General features: G+C 40.0%; 1 protein-coding gene across 1 annotated transcript in view; it reads right to left on the bottom strand.

The window, feature by feature from the left end:
* tex264a (testis expressed 264, ER-phagy receptor a) overlaps positions 1-20,054 on the bottom strand; it is a 62,817-nt gene extending 42,763 nt beyond the window's left edge. The window contains exons 1-2 of the mRNA XM_018686505.2: positions 19,513-20,054; positions 7,811-8,032 (exon numbers count right to left, since the gene is read on the bottom strand). Coding sequence (XP_018542021.1) covers positions 7,811-8,032; positions 19,513-19,770 — 480 coding nt within the window. The 5' untranslated portion in view covers positions 19,771-20,054. The remainder of the gene's footprint in view (positions 1-7,810; positions 8,033-19,512) is intronic.
* Positions 20,055-21,650: the final 1,596 nt, after the last annotated feature.

The raw sequence follows: 21,650 nt of genomic DNA, 5'->3' as shown, positions 1-21,650 counted from the left end.
TCGTTCCTTGTCTTTGAGTCCTGGAGGAGGAATCCCTCCCTTGTTGCTTTTCCTGAAGTGTCTCTTTTTTTAATCACTGAAAGGTTTTTTCTTCTTTTTTTTTCCTTATCCAAATCAAGGTTTTATGGTTAGACTTAGACATATGTTCAACAGTCTGCAAATCCCTGTGAGATAAATTTGTAATTTTGACCTTAGACTGTAAACCTGAACTGATTTTACTAACTTTAAGAGCTACATTTTAAAGTTATATCAGAGCATAGTTGGAAAAAAAGGTTTAGATTTAATTTTAGATTTAAAAAAAAAAAAACATATTAATGGACCATATTAGAAAAGCCCTGTGGTGGAAGAAGTATTCAGATCCTTTGATAAAAATAGCAATAGTACAATGTAAAAGTACTCCTTTACAACTATATGTCTGGTATTTAGGTAAGTAAAACTACAGAACTATTCGGCAGCAAAATGTAAAGTATCGAAAATAAAAGTACTGATTAAGCACAGTAGCATCTATCAGTTTGAAATATTATTATATGTATTATATTTCTGGATTATTATTACCGCTGCATTACCATGTAAGAAGCAGTTCAATGTTTAGATGGTCAAAGTGGAGCTGCTGACCTTAAGTGTGGTACTTGAGAAAATATACTATATACTAGAAAAGGCGCAACTACGCTTTGAACTGCATAAAAGTTGGCATTCAGCTAACTCTCATTTATGAAAGCCTTCAAAAGATGCAGCAGTTTATATGAAGGTTAAGCAATAGGTGAGGTTTAGATGTACCCAAGGACAAAGCTCCGTATGAAAAACAGATAATAACGGAATATTAGGCTGCTACATATCTCAGAAAGCACAGCAAACAGGAAAGTAGGAATTATATGAAATTTTGGGGAAGAACCCAGTGTGTTCACAGGGCATCAACACATCATAGCCTACTCTTTGTAGGAAAGACAAGACAAAAAGTGATGAAACCGTCATCAGCATCACTGGTTTCTAAATATAGCCTTGTGCATCTACAGCCAAGTGTTTCCTCCACAGGCTGTCAAATGGCAGACTGAAGGGATAACAAGGCATATTAATTGTAAATACAAAAGATGAAGCACTGCAGGTCAGAGACTGCATCCACCTCTGGACTGTAGATTCTCATCAAGAAACAAGAACCTTGTGTAAACCAATAAAAATGTAATGGAGGGCACAATGGTGTGGAATGACAGCATTAATAATGAAAGAGACTTATCTTGCTCTCACCACAACCTGCATTTTAAAGTGCACAGACACACACACAGACACACAGAGTAAAGAGGCATGTACCTCCTCCAACTCAAATTTTCACCAAGCTCCCAAGCAATCAGTCACAGAGACACATGCTCGCTTGCAAACTCACACATCACTTATCGACTCTCATTTTGCTTTCTGCGCTTTGATGGTGTCGCAGCCACAACCCCTGCCATTCTGCAACCATCCCACACAGAAATCGCTGAACAGAGAGCAGTTAAGGGAGTCTGCACCCCAAGCCTTGGAGGCATTAAAGATGTAGAGGGGCTAAAGAGGATCAAAGCAGGTGCAATCCTGCCACGCCTTCCCCCCGCCTCAATTTCCCTTTGGGCTGGTTTAAAGTTCTCACCACCTGACAAAAGGAGGTGGGAGGGTCAATGTGGAACCATGTAAAAGCCTTCTCCATGGCTGATGATACTGCAGACAAAACAGTGCTAATGGTACGGACCAATAATGCTGCATTTGGGTCCATGATGTAATGGATGAAAGCTATAGAGTGCCTCAGGGGTGTTACCTTGATGATCAGATAGCACTAACTGTGTCTGGGTGGATTCATCAGTTATACAAAAGAAGTTTAACATGATAATTACAGCTTTGTTTTGTAAAAAAAAAAAATTATTATGTGAAGCATTTTTTTTCCTATTTTTCCCCAAGTGAGACCAACTCATGGATGATTTTTTATTTCTCAGCTTGCAACTTGAAGGAACCATATGCTGAACAGTTTCTTTTTGATCCCATGGATTTCTATACCGTGAGCTAAGGTAAGCTTTAAACTGCACGCAGAGATATAACAAAGCATATGTAGACTGATCTTATTCTGGCTGAATAGGGAAAATAATAGTGAAGTTTCCCAGAACCAAAGTTTCCCCTTTAAAATATTTTACAGCTAGCCTAGTTTCAAATACACAATTTGTATAAATGCAGTCCACACACTCAGATACATTGCCCTCTTTCCTTGTGTCAAAATATTGTGTGTCTCTGCTGCAGTGCCGGCATCCATCCAAAATAATTAGAAAAAATATTAGCATATTGTATTATCACATACAGTACTTTGTGCAATGAGACAGGTGGGAAAGGCAGGACAAAAGGGAAAAAAGAACCTCTGAACAATGCCTCAAAATAATCCTGAATAGATAATCAGATACCCTTGTACCCAAACACCCTGAGAGCTATACTATCTGTGTGCCCAGAGGATTCAGTGTGTATGGTGTCAATATGTTACAGAACAAAGCAAGAGATGAGCTGTTATCTGCATAACAATTCAGCCTTCAAACTGGTACCTGAACTCAGCTCTGTCAGCTAGGTATCAGAAAAAGAGCTGTAATATGACGCATGGTATTCAGAAATGCTGAGATGTGAGTGGGAGGATTCCTTTACCTGACTTTGTGAGGAAAATAATTGGCTTTATAACCACCATGTAACACGATTTAAGGCTATTATTAATGAACGGTGTGTGCATGTTTCAGTGGAGGCAGAGAGAGAGAGAACTGTGCTACAATAAGAGGAGGAAGCACAGTTGTTTTACAGTAGTGTCCTAATTCCCCATTCACTATCCTGCTGGTTGACTGACAGGCAGCATATGGTTTATCAGCTGCACACACTTGGTGAAAGATACAAAGACTGACAGACTGACAGACAAAGAAGATCTAATATGCCAGGTTTCTATAAACCAATAATAGTCTGATTTGATAAGAGTAAAGCTTAATGACAATACAGGGGAGCACAAACAATAGAACTCCATAGGACACAATCCACTTAAGCAACAGTTGGTGCCAAAACAGTGACTGACACATTTATATTCACCCACAAAACCATCTAACCAGAGCGAAGGGCATCCCAGTTCTTGTTTACTCTGTGGATACACCTGAAATCAGTGCAGTTCCACTGGCTAACCCCTAATCAGGCCATTGCATGAAATATAGATGCTTTGGACAAGCAAAACAAATTTTCTATATTTAATTCAACAAATAATAACATCAAAGAAGATGGGGAAGAGTGGCTGGTAAATAAACCATGAGCGGAATGGAGGTGAGGAATCAACACTCTGCAGTGGTGGAGCGTGAAGGTGCCAGTGACTATAAAAGGTGAAAATAGACACAGGAGTAGCCTCCATTTTGCCAGGGATAAACACCAGAACTCAACTTCACAACAGTGGTTGATACATGTCAGCAACATATTATACATATAAAATATAATAATATTTGTCTTGGTTTAACAAATGATAAAATTTAAAGCATATGCTTGTGATATATTTTATTTTCAATTTTTGTTCCACAAGCATGGAACTTTTAAGCATGTTCAGACGGGATGATTTTTCCCTAGCCTGCCTCTACAGTACACTAAACTCCCACCATCTGCACGCCAATTTAAAACATTTCTCTGGTGGGGAAAATTTAGGACCACGTGGACAAAGTTTTTGACTTCTTGTAATGCTATTGAGTTGTTTTTCTATGAACAGGTCCAGTTTTGTTTATTTCACCCATTCAAATCAAGGATGCATGTGCATGTGGGCACAGGTGATGCGACTGACATTTCTACTAATGATGTCACACTATACCACTGATCTACAGGTGGTGCTAACACGTTATGTATATAAGTGCTGGATATGAAATACTTTAAAATGCAAAATTTAGTTTTGCAAATGTTTCAGAAAGAAACATGCATTCAGTTATCAGCTTCATCTGCTGCGCAACTTGCAACACAATATGCCCATAACGCTAACATTTTGGGTAGAGAGCCCATTGTGTCACCCCCTCTAGGGTGACGTTAGTAATTCAGGCTGAGCTCAAAACAATATTCTTGTTGTTTATCATTATGACAGTGGTAAATTGCTTGGACTCTCCTTGTAGGCACTATATTGAGAAAAAGAGAAAATTGTGCTTAAATGCTGACACAGAGAATTTCCAGTTCTGCTTACAGTATGTATGTGAGCAGAAACTTTGACTGTTGCGTCAGCGCTGCTTATGACTCCTTCTCCTCCCTATGCAACATATTTCCTCTATAAACACAATATGAGTGAAAATACAGAGCAACAATACATAGAATAGATCCAAATTCTGCAATAGTGGAATACTCCAGATGATACAGATCCAAGATATTTAAGGGTGTTTATAGATGTACATTTCAATTGTCGTGGGACCTGCAAGGCAAACAAAACTGTGGCATCATACAATAAAAACAAAACAAAAACGAGGGAAAAAATAATGATGCTCTTATGATGCTGGAAGCTTGATTCAGATAAATGGATTACTAAATGGATGGAAGCTATTGGCTTCTCATCTTGTTTCTGCTCACAGGGACTACTGGGAGTTTTGTCGGAGGCAGCCACCAAAATAAAACCCTAGTGATTGTTTGCTTTCATTGTTTAGATCCTGAAAAGGTGCTTTCACAAGGATCAAACAGGACTTGCCCAGATCCTTTAATATAGTGTGACAGCTACTTCTTTATCTGTTCATTTTTCCCTCTTTCACCACCAGCCCTTTTAAACAGGAGATGATACAATCTAAATCATCCTGTGGTCTCACCCGCTCACTCTGCGCTTTCATTTGGACTGATATGACTACATAGCTGCTGACCACAAATTACAAAGATTTCAGATTATCCCACTGATACAAATTAACTGATACCATTGAATTACTATAGCAGATTAAAAATATCAGGATTTAACACAGTGAACACCTATCACCTACTTCAAATCATTTAAGATACAATTACACCTCCTCCTGTGTGTGTGTGTGTGTGTGTGTGTGTGTGGTGTGTGATGTGCACGGAAGAGATAAGGCAAAGTAAGCTAGTGTGGAGATGGTGGTGTTGGACCGGAGAGAAAGCATTCAAGTGAAAAAGGGCAGTTATGTACTTAACCTGCTCTGTGATAACTGAAGCACACTACAGGAAGCCAGGAGGTGTACCAGGAGTCTCTGAGAAAACACTTGGCTGGGCCTGGGGCCAGACACTGAGCCTATTTCACTTGGTTGTTTTGAATTTGAATTTGAATGAGAAATTCAAGCCTTAAAGCTGCTCTAATCAGTATTTTTATATGAACAACACTGATCAAATGACTACTGTATGTATAATAGTAAACAGTGTTTGAAGTATTTTAGTGTCTTTTAATAACCGTTCTGGTCTTACAGCCTGCAACTGTCTGTTCTGTTTTGGTTCAGCTTCATTATTCTCATCACTTTGTCTCAGCTGCAGCAGTGAAAAGGTTCAGATAAACCAACAGCAGTTTGAGTACGAAGCTACGTCACACGAGTGTCTCCCTCCTTTCGAAGTCCCTCATACTACAAACCTACTCAATTAATCATACATACAGTATATATGCACACATTTCTAGTACATTCACATACCATCCTCTAAACCAAGACGCTCTAAACCATACTCCATTATTCATTAGGCTAGCTGTAGCTGGTATGCATGGTGCACTCACCACTCCACAACTCAAACTGGAGGTTAGTTTGTTATTAGCATACTGACTGTACAAAAGCACCTCCTTAACAACCTGTCACTGCACTCAAGTCAACTGATGGACTGCGACAAGTGCTTCTGCCTCACAGCAGATGGAGTAAAAACCGATGCTTTCTTTATGGTGACATCAGCTAGCTTGACAGACAGAGCTGCATGCTCACAAAAGATGCACACTGACACTGGCCACGATTATGTAACAGCACTAGAGCCTAAAAGGGAATACTACTAAATTTTAACATTGAGTGATGCTATTCCTATGCCTTCAGACCGTTTAGTCTGTGTCAGTGCACATGTTAGAGTTAGTCCTGCCCTCTGATGTGGGGTGTTATTATATATACAGTACGAAGAGTGCCGCAGAGACCAAACTGCAAAAATGATGAGAATGCTGTTAAACGATGATAAGCTGAGCAGACAGTGGTTCTTAGAGGATTAAAAACTTATACAGTGTAAAAATGCATAAGGTCATTCTAATTGGAGCAGCCCGTAACTGCTGGTAAACACAACACATTGTGGCAGTGCTTTGTAACTTTTAGCTTATTGTTCCAACCAAAGTCCAGTTCCTGCTCCCAGTTCAGCCAGACAGCAGCAAAACTTGCTGGGTGGGAAGCTAATGGGGGATCATTTGCTTATTGGTGCACTAGCAACTCTGAGCTGTCTAGGTGCAGGAGTAATATCTGGATGTAATACCCCCAGGGCAGGTGAACAGAAGCAGCTGTTGAATATGTCAGGGGACACATGGCAGTCTTCAGTTACAAGGATTATAATATGTGGAGAATTAGCCAATCCAAATTGGGATAAACAGTGTGGATTTAAATTTTTGAGCTCATCCCACATTATGTATTATATAGCTATTGCGTTTTTTTGAAAAAATGTACATATTATAAAATTCAAACTTGGTCTGTGCCAAGATTTTAAGCCACCTAATGAAGAAAAGTGTGGGACAAGGCCAGGGTGAAAGTCAACATTAAAAAACACAGCTGAGACCTTTCAAAAATGGTCTGCCTACGACACACAGACTATCTTTAGCATGGCTTTGATATGGTGACATAGCTGGATGCAGCCAATGAACGATGCCATTGGCTGGGTCCTCGCCCCCTTCACTTCCCTGTGCTCGACACGACACAACAACAGATGGAGGGCTTAACAGAGTAAAGCACTACTCCTGTGTCATAATGGCACCATTAACACCACTTCACATTCTGATCATTCATTGGATTTGTGCAGCAACTCAAAACACCACACCTTGCTGATAAAATACAAAAAAGTTCACAAAATTAAAGATGAATTTAAGCACTCAAATATGACCCCTCTTGCCATCGAACAGTTTTGTGTGAACTCCTTGAGAACATGAAAAAGAAAAGTTTGTTCCACCCACAAAAGGTGAACGTGGGAGCATCCGGCATATTTTCTAGACATAATGGTACATTTTCTGACCAGGATGTGGGCCCTTTTTACCTCCTGTGAAGAGACAGAAGCATAAATAAACAGATGGACAGACGTGCACGCACAAACGTGCATGCACTCAGACATAAGCGCACATGGAGTATTATTCATGCAGTGGGATGCCCCTAAATGAATCCATGTGCGTAAATGTCATCAGTAAATGTCAATAGCTTTTTGAGGCCTGTCCTGAGGATATGGAGCCCAGCATATGGGCCGCGGGACTCAGACATACCTTCATTTCCTACTATGTCATCTATTCTTAATCTACTTGAAAGACCTCATCTGTTCATGTGATGAATTAAACAACACATGTGTGAGAGTCTTTTGACAAGCAGGAAGCAGAAAAGAGGACAGATATGATCACAAGATGATTGCTATCCACTCCAGTAAAAGGACATAAAGAAGAGAAAAGAAAATTCCTGTCTTACTTTTTCATATGATGACATACACTTGTCTCTGTAGGAGAGGGGCATGAAACAAGCAATTAATATGGAACTTTGTACACACATGCACACTGTCCACCATTTATACTTGTGTTTCTTGGGGATCCTCTTTTCATAAAGGGATAAATCCTGACTCACTGACTGCAGCGTATAACGACAGATACTACATATACTTAGAGTAACTAACATACCTCAATGTAAGAAGTGAGCCTTGGGTAGACCCTGTAAGGTCCCAGCATGTAGGACAGGTTTGTAGTGCAGGGGAAGCTGGTGGTCACGGCATGGCTCACTTCTGGCAGAGAAAACACCTTGAAGCCAAACTTCTCGTACAACTTCTGGAGTTCTTCATCTGGCTTCTCTTCACCCTCGCACAGGACACTGCCTACCACATAGCGGCATTTCTCCGATGGCCTCTGAGGAGACAGAGAAAGGGAAAGAATGGATACACCCCTAAATAAATTTGAAAAATCTACAAATTCACTTAAAGCCCTTCAGTGAGTCACCTCACACCAGTGGAAACTTATTTATAGGACCATCAACACATGGCAAAAAACACCCTCTGTTAGAAGAACAAAGTGGCATTTTCCATGCAGATCTACTGTATCATTATATTATAACACATTTCTGTTGGATTTAAGTTTTTAAAAAAGTATAATGATCTATCAAAAATGCATCACAATTTCTCAAGTTAGAATTTCTTACACATGAAGAAATGTGATTAGTTAACTAAGCCACATTAAAAATGAAGCATTGTAAATAAACCGATATGAAAGTGTTTCTACACTAACGTGCTTCTTTAATTTGAAGAAGTCTGTCTGTAGGCTGCTGGATCTCATCAAGGCTGAGGTGAACTAAAAACTTTGTTCAGTGAAGGTGCACAGTAACAGTAACTTATAATCGCTAATATGCAGGCATCCTTGATGAAAGATCATCTTTGTACACCTCAAGAGCAACAGGTGAGCTGGAGGAAAAATAATTGGATAGAAAATCAAAAAAATCCATGCTCCTTTAAACACCTGCGATTTATTCATTTTAAGTTTCAGACTAACAACTGTGGTCAGGCATTCAATTCGAAATGACTAAAGCATTTATTATCTGATCGACCACAGCTTTAGTTTGTTAGTGCCAACTGTACTCTACCTTCTCTTGTTCTATGTGAAACATGTCAACCAATCTTTTTAACACTGCAGATAAATATTTACTAACATTAAACTAAATTCCAAAGTTTTATTTTCTTTGTCATGGTCAAAAATTACTTAAAGAATAACTTCAATCAATTGATCAATGAAACATGCACAGATCACCAATTTGTTCTTATGTAAAAATCAAAGTATCAATATTTTATGACAACAGACAGAGTGGTCCAGAGAGCGGTCCAGAGAAAGGCAGAGCATGAGAAGATTAAACCCTAGTGTGTGTCACTGCTACAGTTAATGATGTGTCAGCAAAAAACAGCACATACGTAGAAGTAAAAATAGAGACCACTTGATTTAAACTTGTGGAGGCGTTGCACGTTCACATAGTCATAAGTGTCACTGGACAGGGAGCTGTCAGCTCTGGTAACCATTCCACTCTTGATATCCAACAGCGAGGTCACATATGTGGCAGTTCAAATTGTATCTGTGCTTGTCTTAGGTAAGACAAGTGTACCAGAAATGGTCACTTATTTTACATGATGCTACATGCAAATATAATTTCAAAAATTTAGAAAAAATATCTGTTTTTACATTTCATCAAAGTTATTTATGCTTTGCATGAAAACGTGTTTATGGGTATCAATAAACAAGCTGTTCCAACCACAATGAATTGTTCAAATATTTTTGGAAAAAGAAAATGTATTTTTTGAATAAATTAAATAAACCATCATCATGACCATCATCACAACATTTATACTGCTATTTGGCCAAACATATTTATGATATTTGTAAGTTCAACTACTGAACAGCACCCCTGGAATTGGCAAGGGATATTTGTCTGGTCTGATGAAACTTGAGGAGATCAGACACAAGCTGACATGGAGATTTGGTCTCCTTGACTTCAAGGCCTCTCTACCCTTATAATGTCTCTTAATATGCCCACACGTCTGCATACAGATGTGAGAGACTGAATCACAATCACAGAGTGAGTTGACAGTCAGGAGAGGCTCTAACAGAGATTATTCCACTCAGATCTCTTTGCCAACAGTTTGCTGTCTGTCTATAGAGCTTCAGATGGAGAGTGGGAGCTGCTGTTAAAGGACCATACTGGTTTTTGGCATGTTTTTGTCATTCTACTAAAAATCACATGGGTGCGCTTTACATTTCTGTGCACAATTTTATAGATCTTGCCACTGTATTTTAGATGTCCCCCTTCTGTGCAGCAATGGGTTAAATCAATTGTAATCATTCTTTTAGACATGAGAACTGTCAATAATGATGATACCTTGCTGTGAGAAACTAAGATTATATGCAGAACATAACTAGCATCAGTATATTAGTATACAATATGAAATCCTCTTTTGGGGGTGCTTATGATATTCATTTGACACAAACAAAAGCAAATGTAATCAGCAGTGGTAGCAAAGTTTACAAAAGGTAGATGAAGTTTATGTGATTTGTAGTGAATGGGTTAGAACATGCAAAAATCCTAGTATGATCCTGTAAGACCTGCTGCTGGTTTGTGCTCTGTGACACTGGCCGTCTGTGGAGGGCTGGCACTGAGAGGGCACAGATGGGAGCCAGCAACACTCATCTTCATGTCCCTGGCATCCTCGCATAATTATCACATCTAAACACCACAACCTTCTCTTCTTTTCCATCTCATTTCTCACATTCAGTGCTATTTTTTGACTGTATTATGCTGCTACTACACTGCATCGTTCCCACTGTCCTACTTTGTACATACAGCAGCTTTTGTACCATAATTCAGCGTTGCTGGCTGCCGGTGAGACTCCCTGGCTGAGATAAATCTATTTGATCATCCCACCCCTAACCCTCAGTGCCTCTTAACGTCTGCATCATGTGGGTAACAATAATGACTGACAAGGCCTGTTCAGCATTGAGCAGATAATCTTTACTGTCACCTGACAGAGACCCTTGCCACTATATGTTCACAGTGAGTCAGAGAACACAGATCACCTGCTTTTGACAGGGAATTACTCATTCATGGCAGCAGGAGATATACTAGATCTATTTACAATGAAACAATGAGTCACTGCAAACACAGGCAGTCACAATAGCTGTGTTAGCACTGTCAGAGTAAACTATTACTGCAATGTGACAGAGTGGACATTTCTACTTTCTTGTACCATATATATAATTTGCCATATATAATTTATTACATATGACAACAATGCAACAACTTTTCCCATAAATTACATTTTTAAAAACATTATAGTGAACTCAGCACTTTAAACAAGATGACATTTATTTTGACAAAATCATTATTAATATGAAAGCAAAAGTGCATTAGAGCTGGGTGATACGAAAAAAAATCAATGCCATATAATAATCAATATTCAGTACTAATAGCCTGTTTCCACTATACCTGAGGACCTGCGGTACCAGCACCCATTGGTCAAACGCACGTCAAGTTTGTTAGCATTAATTCATCAAAAATCTCTGTGAATTATACCTGCCAATCATCATTACAGTAACATTGCCATTGTGAGCATGTTAGCATGCTGACGTTAGCATTTAGTTCAAAGCATTGCTGTGCTTAGTACAGCCTCACAGATTCGTTAACGTGACTGTAGATTCTTAGTCCTGTTCGGTCACCTATATTCATCATTTAACAATCAAAAATAAAATAAAGAAACTGATGTTCACTGAAATGAACTGACCTAATCTCTTCCTCTTCATTCAGGTAAAGCATACTTAAATAATTTTTAAATTAATAAAAATTGTTTTCAGTTGCAGTTAGCTTGGACACATCAATTTGGACAACACTATTTTACAAAACAACTATCACAATATGATCATATCATCACTATATTAGTACCGAATTACCACCCAGCCCTATATGCCATAGTAATATAATTGTTTAAGATCTTTATTTCTTGCCTTTGTTTTACAGTTGAAGTGTATTTTATATGTTCTCATCTAAATGACTTATGGGGACGGGTTAGTTGGCATCAGCTTCTTTCCTACATGAACACATCAAACGTATGAGCTGTCAACAAGGCTTATGTACATCATTACTCCCTGTCAACACTGGTGGTCTATGATAAGACACAACAATAACCATTCAAACACAAAGGGAATAACAACTGTCCTCCCACGGTCTTGCTTCAGTATCTTGCCATCTCACTATCCCTCATCAGTGCGCTCTGCACTGATAGAGTGTGTTAGCCAAACCAGTAGTTCACTAATGATATCATTCAGGGCTCTAGTTATCATTCACATCCCACACAGTGGCAAGAACAAACAGCAGCCCTGACTGCATCTCATCTCTGCTTCCCTCCAGATAACACACCCCAGAGACTACAGGCAATTAGGAAAGAGAGGAACACCGCTCCATGTACTTGACTTGTCTTGTCTTCCCCATCGCAGTTGTTTTGTTTGTGTCAGAAATTCTAACACCACAAAAGGTAGAAATTCTCAGATGCTGTCCGAGCTGGGCAGCGGCGGCATTCGAAAAGCCAGCTGCTGCCAGAGCTGTGTTTCGAAAGACAGCATGTGATTCCATTTCTCGCAGGTAGCTGAGAAGAGCCGACTGTGGCTCTTGATTGGCCCGGGTGAGAAGCAGAGAGTCAGATAATGGGAAGACTGTGGAGCTTTTACCTCGGTAACTGAACACTGACATATTATGTTTCTGTACCAAGCAGCAGAAAACCAATTCGGTTAACAGTGACTTGCAAACTCCACTGAATGCACACTAAAGCTATCAGCAAGATCCAAAATCAGAAAAATCTGGATTTCATCTGAATGTGTCGCTGCTGATTACATGTGCGGCAGGCATTCAATTCCTATATTTCCCTATGCTAAACAGGCTCATTAAACTGGCGGAAAAAAGATATATACGGCCAACTTTGGTAGAGCTCATGGCCCACGGGACTCTGAGATCGCTTTCCCTCACAAATGGTGCCATTCCCATCGCTACCTGATTCCCCTAAGCCAGGTCTCCAAGGACCTGTTGGGAGAAAAAGTAATTTCAAAAGCAATTCTTTGCTTGAGGCTACAAGGGCCATTTTTGATGGATGAGGGCTCTCCAACAATAAAAAGGTACGGCTGACAGAGGTAATTCTTTATTAGCAGACACGTAATGAGGATTTACTCTCTTTATCTTTCCTGCTCTTAGGCCATCTCTTCCCTCCTGGCTATCACCACCTGGGATGCATTGTTTCGAGTGCTGGCCCAATTTACGGTTGGTCATTTCTGAAGTGTTAGCAGGTTAGGGAGGATGGGGCCAAACAAGGCAAGTGGCCAACACCCTGCTTTACTGTAGCTTGAAGACAGGATCGTAATGAGCATCCCATACTCCGCCTGAACAAGGACCATCACGACGCTCATTAAAACACAACTGCCAAGCGACCGATCAACAAAATGTGAAGCTAAATTAGCAGAGTGGGAGGGATTAACATTGAAAGAGGACAGCATCAGCTCGCTCTTTAAATGAACCATATAAACCATGTAAAGGAAACGTAGCAGCACTGTTATGAGGAAGAAATCAAGGACTTCAAAAATTTTTTTTACATTTTAAAGGTTATCACATAATATCTATTTGCACTAAGAAGCAAAAACTAAAATGTCCTTGAAATAAAAGAAATGCTGAAAAGAAAGAGAGAAAGAGGCAAACGTCACATGTTTGCCCTTCACACTCTTGTTGGCAAACTGGGATTACCAGTATGCCAGAATGGAGTTCGAGGCTATGATTGTACAAGGGTCCTTCACTGCACTGCAGTCAATAAATCTGCAAATTTGGAGGCTCTCCGGACCTCTATGCCATGTTCACATCAACTTCTGCAGCCAAGCATGACAAGCAGCAAATGCAGCATTCAAAAAGAACACACCAAGTTTGTGAAGAACAGATAACAGCAACCCTCCACCCCCACCCCCCAAAAAAAATTCATCTACAGTTCAATTGCTTCAGAAAAATGTATTGCACATCACTGCCTTTGCTGAAGAGCTCTCTCTTTCTGTTCAGTGGTTCACAGTATCATTTTCTTTCTATATCTGGAACACCAAGACAGATGGTGTTTAGGGCACTTCCACGAACAAGCAAAGAACCTGACACATGGGGAGCAAGAAGAACAGAAGACTACGGGATAAGCAATCTCTCAACAAGAGCTGTCTTTCACCTCAGTGTGTCAGAGCGGTAACCTGTCTCAGTTGATTGGAAGCTATTCGCCCCCCACGGGCAGATGAGGCAGCAGAGACGTAGTCTCCACTAAGGAAATTGAAACTAATAGGTTCAGCACAGTGCTGGGACCACAGGTACGCTGTGATGGGCTGTTTGCAACTGAATTAATGGAGTAGGAGTTGCAGTGAAGCAAGTATGCTCACCCAAACAAATGCAGTTAGAGCAAACTGACTAAACAGTGAGGGTCATTTTTAAATTTGGACACTGATTTAATATTAAACCACTTGAATACGTCACTGTTTGTAATGACTGTAAAAAATAAAATTAAGACTTATTCAAACGACAGAGTGCAAAACATCAATATGTCCTCCTTTGGAAGGGGGGCCCTCAAGCATCCAAATCAGATTATATATCCACTGCGGTGATGAAGCGTGGGCCCCAATGGCCCCTTGAGTCAGGAGCCTGTGGAAATCTTTTTTTTCTGTCTCTCTCTCTCTTTCACCAAGTGCAGCTCCGTCCCTTTAGGCTGTGCTCAGACTTAGCTGGTAATTACACATGGCATCCTGGGAGTTCTGGCATGTATAATTACTGGCAAGGATAAGCAGCCTGCTGGAAGCAGGACACAGTTTTCCTTCGCCACAGTTGTGGAGCTGGTTCACCACTCCTTAGCCAGCTGGACACAGTGTGGCACTCCTCCAGCCAGATGTCACAGAGCAGGGAGATAATCTTCTCTAATAGGAGATATGAATGAATTCCTCCTTCCTCTGCATAGGCTTACTTCCTCCTCTACAAATGTTCGACTGTCTTTTTCCACCTCTGTGCTCCCTCTAAAACTGCTCTGATAAATATTCGGCTGTGTAATCCAATATCCTGGGCATCATAACACAGGCTGAGAAGCCAATACATGTCACAGGATTGATGGTGCAAAAGATTTTAAGGCATTCTTCGCCATCTTGTTTCACTGACTAATCGCAACATGTCAGCTTGTAGGTAGTGTCTTTTTTTCTACACAGTTTGCGAAAAGGGATCAAAATGGCATCCTAAAAATACACTCAACAGTTGCGTTCAGGATAAAAAAAAGCAGTTCTCTCTTTAATAGATTCTGTCTAGGATTGCTGCTCGCTTACTCACTGTAGAGATGTCCATAAACATTAATGGGGTGCCTTACTATAGGGAGAGGCAGCATGTCCACAATCTTGCATAATATTGACTTGAAGACTTGTGGGACCAGACTTCAGAGTATCAGCGTATTTATTTCTCATTTTATATCCACCTTTAAAAGCGGCAACTCCTTGCCAGAAGCCTCTCTTTCATGTTGTTGCTGTCGACAGACAGACAAGCAGCAGTAAAATGCTAATAAATTTGACTGGGAGTGCAGCGATGCTCGGCGCTCTGATCTGAAATTCCGATTGATGAATTGGAGCACTGCGAGGCTCTCAAGGTGAGTCAGACTCCTACCAATTTATACCCCCTCTTCCAAGGCAGTTGCACACCTCGCCTCATCTCTCACTGCCACTCCCATATACGTCTACACATGACATTTCATTTTCTCCTGCTTGTCATGAGGAACCACGAGTGGGTTTGCCTCAGAAGCTAAAACAAAGTGGGAATTCAGTAGATCAGAAGATGAACCAAACAGCAGCTCTAGTTTAGCCTCCATGCAAACACAACATGTTGTCAGTGTCAGAGGCAGCTGTATTTACTGTGTAGTTTCCCTGAGTATGGACAGATTTTGATCATATTCACAAATAAATTTGTCCTACTTATTAATTCCACCTAGACACTGAAATGACATTCATCTTCCTTACTCTCTGTTACTTTATTGTTCCATCCCTCATGGCACACACACTGGCCTCTGAGCATTCACCGCTGCCCACTCTTTTTAATGCATTGTGCTCTGGAGATTCCTTGCAGACAGCCCTGCTGTAGTTCATCCAGTCTGGGATTTGTTCAATACTTGTGTCAAATCCCTATTACAGCTGAGCCTGAGGCAGCTCTGCCTTGAATGGTCAGGTAACTTTGTCACCTCCAGTGTTGTGGGTCACTGTCCAGTTGACTGACGCCTGTGAGCTTAACTGCTAAACTGTCCAATCCCTCGGGCCAATGGGATAATAAGTTATGGCAATTATAAGCACACATGCAAACACACACACGCATGAATGGACTTACACAAGTGAGAGGCATCGAGACAAGTGACTAGATTTAGTGCTAATTGGCTAGTAAAGTGTTGCCTCAAATGCCTCGGCAGAGTGAGGTGAGGATGTCAACCGCCTGCCTTTATCAGTGCAGACCACTAAAATCAAACAGTCCACAACTGTCCACAGAGCTGTCTGACTTGCCAGATAAACAACAGATTCAGCTACTACTACTTAGTTCTGAATCCTGGTCCTCAGGACACAGAGTCCTACTGGCTCTCAATCACAGTCATTAAACAGGAACTATATTACAACTTGAATGCAAGGTGAATGCAAATGACTGCTTGCTGAAAAGCAGCTACAATCTGGACTAGAGTGAAAACCACAGGAATGAGAGCGACCAATTAATACCCAGCCACTTGTGCAGGTTTGAAATCCAATATTACTTTAATATGATGAAATTCATTTTTGACTGCATGAATAATACCAGGCTGAGTCACACTACTTATTCCATGCTAATAAATTAAGTATAAAGATCAATGGGGTTTTGAGGAGGCTCCTGCCTCCCACACAAACTCAATTTCAATGCTAATACTGTCATCTAGTGGCCATCAGTGTCCAGCTTACACTGTTTAAAGGTGGTTATACAAAAGAAAAGGTATTAATGGCCAATAATTTCAGATAATATATAAATGCAGTTGACTAATTTGTTTTTTGTGACTCAGTTATGAAAAAGGGGAACCATGGTTTTCTGTACACTCTAAATTTACAACAGTGACCTGTATTGTAACACCATGAGTTTCAGCCAGGCTGTGGTTTCCTCCATGCATGTGAGATGACATTAATTTCACGTGGAAACTCAGCTCTGCTAGAAAGACTGTAATACACACAAACAAATACATTTCCACATGGAAACCCAAAAACAGAATTTTCTTTTCAGAAATCCTCATTGTGCTTTATCCTGCGCTGGTGATTTGACTGGTTTAGCTTGTACTATGATTAGAGGCATTAGTGAACCCTTTTGACCTACAAGCATGGTAGCTTTGCGTTAAGAGTTAGCTGCTGATTACACCGGATGCAGAGGCAACCTTAAGAAATGAGGTCTAAACATGACAAGCTGCAAACACTGAAAATCACACAAAAGTTGTAAGAAAAGTCAACCTCCTGATCCCTTTGAAACATCTCAGCAGGAACACTGTGCCCAGAACATGTACTCTTTAATTATTACATTATTAGAGTTCAGGGCTGAGACACATGGAGACAAGTATTACTGTTAAGTACAAATTCCATCTTACTCAGAGTTCAGCCATATGGCATCTCTCACAGTCTGAGTTTACTTTTGCGGTTGCTGGTGAGTAATCAGGCCTGGCCTTGATAAACTAAAAAGGGTCAACAAATTCTCATGTCACAAACCAAACACTGAAAATGGAAAAAAGCTATGATTAGTGCTCTTTGCAGTTTCACTGATAAAGGACCAGTCAAGAATTCAAAGCTTACTATATGCTATTATCAATCAGACTTGATGGGCTCTTCATTTTTGCATCAGTGGGCAAAGCTTTCCTGACTGTACCTATTGCTATAAGTCAAAGGGTAATTCAGCATTTGCAGTTTGGGCTGCTAAATTTTGAATTAGTTTAGTTAATGATAATAATATAACAGGAGAGAGTCATCAGCTCAATACAAAAATCTAATTGGCCTGTCCTGTAATGGCTCCTTATAATCCAGACACTCCACAAACTCTGACACCAGCAGAAAACTTTTAAAAGCTCCTCAATGAGCCTCTTGCCACAACTTTCCACTGGTATGACTCACAGTCAGGGTTTCCTCTAAAAGCCTTTACTTAAAAAAGGACAGCATGCTACTTAGAAACTGGCAGGGGTAAGCAGAAAGACAAAGTGGTGCCAGTGTGCCACATTCTTTATTCCACAAAAGACAACTACATTATGATTTGGCAACGACTTAATGCGCCAACTCACAGATAGACACCCAGTGATCTTGTTACTGTGCCCTTCTAGCTGACATGCCATAAGCCTCTATTTTGCTGTACTGTTTGTCATATGGCTAATCTCACCCAACCATAACAAACTCAGCACTCAAATGTCAGTAGTACTGACACAATGTAAGCTAATCAAAGGCCAAAAGCGTTGTACAATTAATTTGTTGTCAATGGATTAAGCTATAAATAGGCAATATTATGCCATTGTGAAATTTTGTCACAGAACACATCGTACATTTGTGTTCTCTTACCGTATCAACTGGGAACTCAATAATTATTCCCGTATAACAACCAGCTGCTGTGCAGACATTTCTTGTTGACTAAAAACACAACTCGTGATGAAAGGCGGTATGTGAAATGAAAGCAGGAGACAACCACCACAGCAGAGGAGTGACCTATTTAATACAAACTACAACGACGGCAAAGGGAGAATCACTGGACCACACGTGGATTTAGACTGAACCAAAGAGTGTACATTGTCATACATCTGTCAGCTCTCCTCAGACACACATGAAGAGGCTGTGTTTGCCCTTCTGCTTTGGAGTCTGGTTACCATGTTTGAGTCAGAGGCAGACAAATGCTGAAGCACCCTGGAGTCACAGATGAGAGGGGAAAATATCAACAGTGCAACGTGGCATTGAAACAGCTGACTGGTTTCATCATTCAGGCTCAGTTCCTTCAAAAGGCGCCTTGTAAATTTAACCCCTTGGTCCATGCCAGCTGAAATACACTGGATTATATCTACTTATACTGTCCATTACACTGCCATATCTTCAAGACTTTCAGACAGTAATGGTGCAATGTAGACAGACAAAAAGAAATAGTGAAAATTATTTTTTATTAGAGCTGAAACAATTTGTCAGTGGTAGAGGGACAGAAAATTAACTGGCAACAATTCTGATGATAAATTACTTGTTTATGTTATTTTCTTGTTAATATGCCAAAATCCACGGTTTCTCATCAAATGTAACTAATTGCTGGTTTTCTTTTCTTTTTCTTATGAGAATTTATAATCATCTTAATTTTTGACATTTTGTCTTTTTAAAAAATCACTAAAATGATTAATAAGAAAGTTGCAGTCATTTTCTGAACTGCCTTACCACTGAGGATCTTGGCATCTATGATAGTAAACTTAATATATTTGGGTTCTGGACTGTTAGTCAGTCAAAACAAGACAAGTCACCTTGGACTCTGGGAAACTGTGATGGGAATACTTTTTATAAATTAAATGACTAATGGGGAAAATGACTAGCGGGTGGTTGCAGCCCTACAAGTTTTAATTTTAAGCTTTGAACATACGCTATCAGGGTTTGAGTGACCTTTAAGATTGTCCAGGTCAAACAAAACATATCTCACTGACTGTAACATCTTATCAGGAAACAAAGTACATGGGAGCTTTGTGGTTATGTCATGAGGTCAAGTGCAAATACAGCTTCGGTGCTATGTGACTAAGACTCACAGCTGCTGAGTGCTGGGGTCTCACCTGTTTGGGGTCATCGTAGAAGACACCGATGGAGTTCAGCTTTGGCCCAATGCTGCAGCTCTCTGTGTAGGCTGCACCGCAGTCCTTGTATGATCCTTCTTTGAACTTATAGGCAATGGTAACATTCCTGATAGGAGGTGGCCCAGTCTTTATAACCACATCTGTCAGGAGCCCCGAGTAGAGCAGGAAACCCCCCACTGTCACGAGCAAACACACCAGGAGCACGACTATCAGGAGCACCAGGATTAAATCGGACATGGTTTCTCAAAGCGGTGCAGCTGCAGTCAATGTAATTAGCAAAGAAAAATCTGTCAAAGCTAAACGTCCTACTCCGGGTTACATACAGCGACACTGTGGTCCTGTACGTTCAAGCGACAACACAAAAACGCGGCTATTCAAGAAACTGAGATAAATTTGTTTTTCACAGTCGTAACAACCTGAAACGAAAGAGGAAACACTCGTTCAAGTTGACAGAAAAGACAGTTTGTTTATGGTATTCTTCCCAAACAGTAGAACATGCTTCCTGGATAGTCCATTCTCGTCTTCAGAGGAAGGGAGTGTGGATGTTTGTTTTTTTTGTAAGCGACAACCTTGCATATATTAATCACACGTTTAAATATGAAATGAACATATAATTCTTTAGTATGAACGAATTTTACTCTTTTTTTAACCATATAAACATTGGTTGGTGACGATAGCATATGCATTTACGGTATGGCTCCCCCTGCTTTTCATTATAATGGTTCAACCCAGAGAGCTACGCGGAAAGGTGATTGAGCGCTGAACAGATAAAAAAGAAAAACACCGTGACTTTCTGTCTTATCAGTAATATTTTCTGTTCTTTCACTGATCCCCATGCTCTGTAAATTATGTAAAAGACTGATATAAAGTTTGTCGGTGCTGTCAATGCGTTTTCAGTGCTGCTTTTGGGGACTATAGACTAAAACATCAAGGGTTTTGTTCAACGGACAATACAGGGTCTTGCTGACGTCAGTTTCATCAAACTATGGAAATGCATTAAGGACAAAATAGAAAACAAATTTCAGGAGAGTCTAATGGACTTGAGTGCAGGGGACAGGTTTTAAAGCCCAGAACACATTTTAGAGGAAACAGAATTGTGTTTTATGCAAAAAAAAAAAAAAAAAAAAGAGCATAAAGTATAGCTTTCTTTACCTATGCTTAACGCTGTGTGCTGTCAGTGTATACACCCTATTTGCTAAATTTAAAGCCACGTTAATGAGTATTTGGCCATTAGGGGGCAGAATATTATCAAAAGAAGCTGGTGTGTACACAGCTGCTGCCATATTTCTGGCACAAGTGGTGCTCCTTACTCCACTTGGGTCAAAGGATCCAGGAACCAAACCAGGATCTGAATTAGGCTGGGTTCAAATTATGCTCATGAATTGGTGTCCTGACCTCCATTACACAGCTGTTAATAATTCCCTAACATTTTTGCAAACAACTGCCTACCTACAGTTTACATTTGATAAGTGAATAAAAAATTCATGCTGCGTTTAGCTCTCTTTTGCTCTCCACCAAACGTCTATGGAGTTCATGCAGGTGGCTCAGACTTAATCATACATAACATCCAAAACAACAAGCTAAAAGAGGCTCTGTGTTTTGCCACAAAAATTAACCAGAATACCGAAGAGCTTTCCTTGTCCAATAAAAGTTAAGTACATAAAACGGTTGCTGTTGTATACTGAAATAGCTTCTAACTCGAGAAAAGACAGTCACACAACATCAACACACAACTGTGTTGATTAAAAAGCAACACACCTTTAACCCCTGCATTTGTCAGAGGAAAGCTAAAGTGCATACACTTAAAAGCTTGTATACGTTTTTAAACTACAAGGAATATTTGCAATACATTCAAAGCAAATTATGCAAAGTACTTGACTAAAGCAATAAAAGACTGACATTTGTTTTTATTACAGGTCTGCTTCATTATAATGTCATGCAACTTTACTTGAATAACAGTTGAGATTTACAGATAAAGGATCTGTAAAGGAATGCTTTTTCTACCAAAAAGCTTGTTGTTATAAATCTTGACATTTGTGTAGTATCTTTTCAAGTCCTGCTTTAACAAGGACCTCAGAGTATCAAAGACACTGTTCGCCTTCATTTAAAGCTTAAGC

The sequence above is a fragment of the Lates calcarifer genome, linkage group LG12 (assembly GCF_001640805.2).
Source record: "Lates calcarifer isolate ASB-BC8 linkage group LG12, TLL_Latcal_v3, whole genome shotgun sequence".
Lineage (NCBI taxonomy): Eukaryota > Metazoa > Chordata > Actinopteri > Centropomidae > Lates > Lates calcarifer.
Note: the sequence above shows the minus strand (reverse complement) of the source record. Positions and strands in the feature narration are given on the sequence as shown.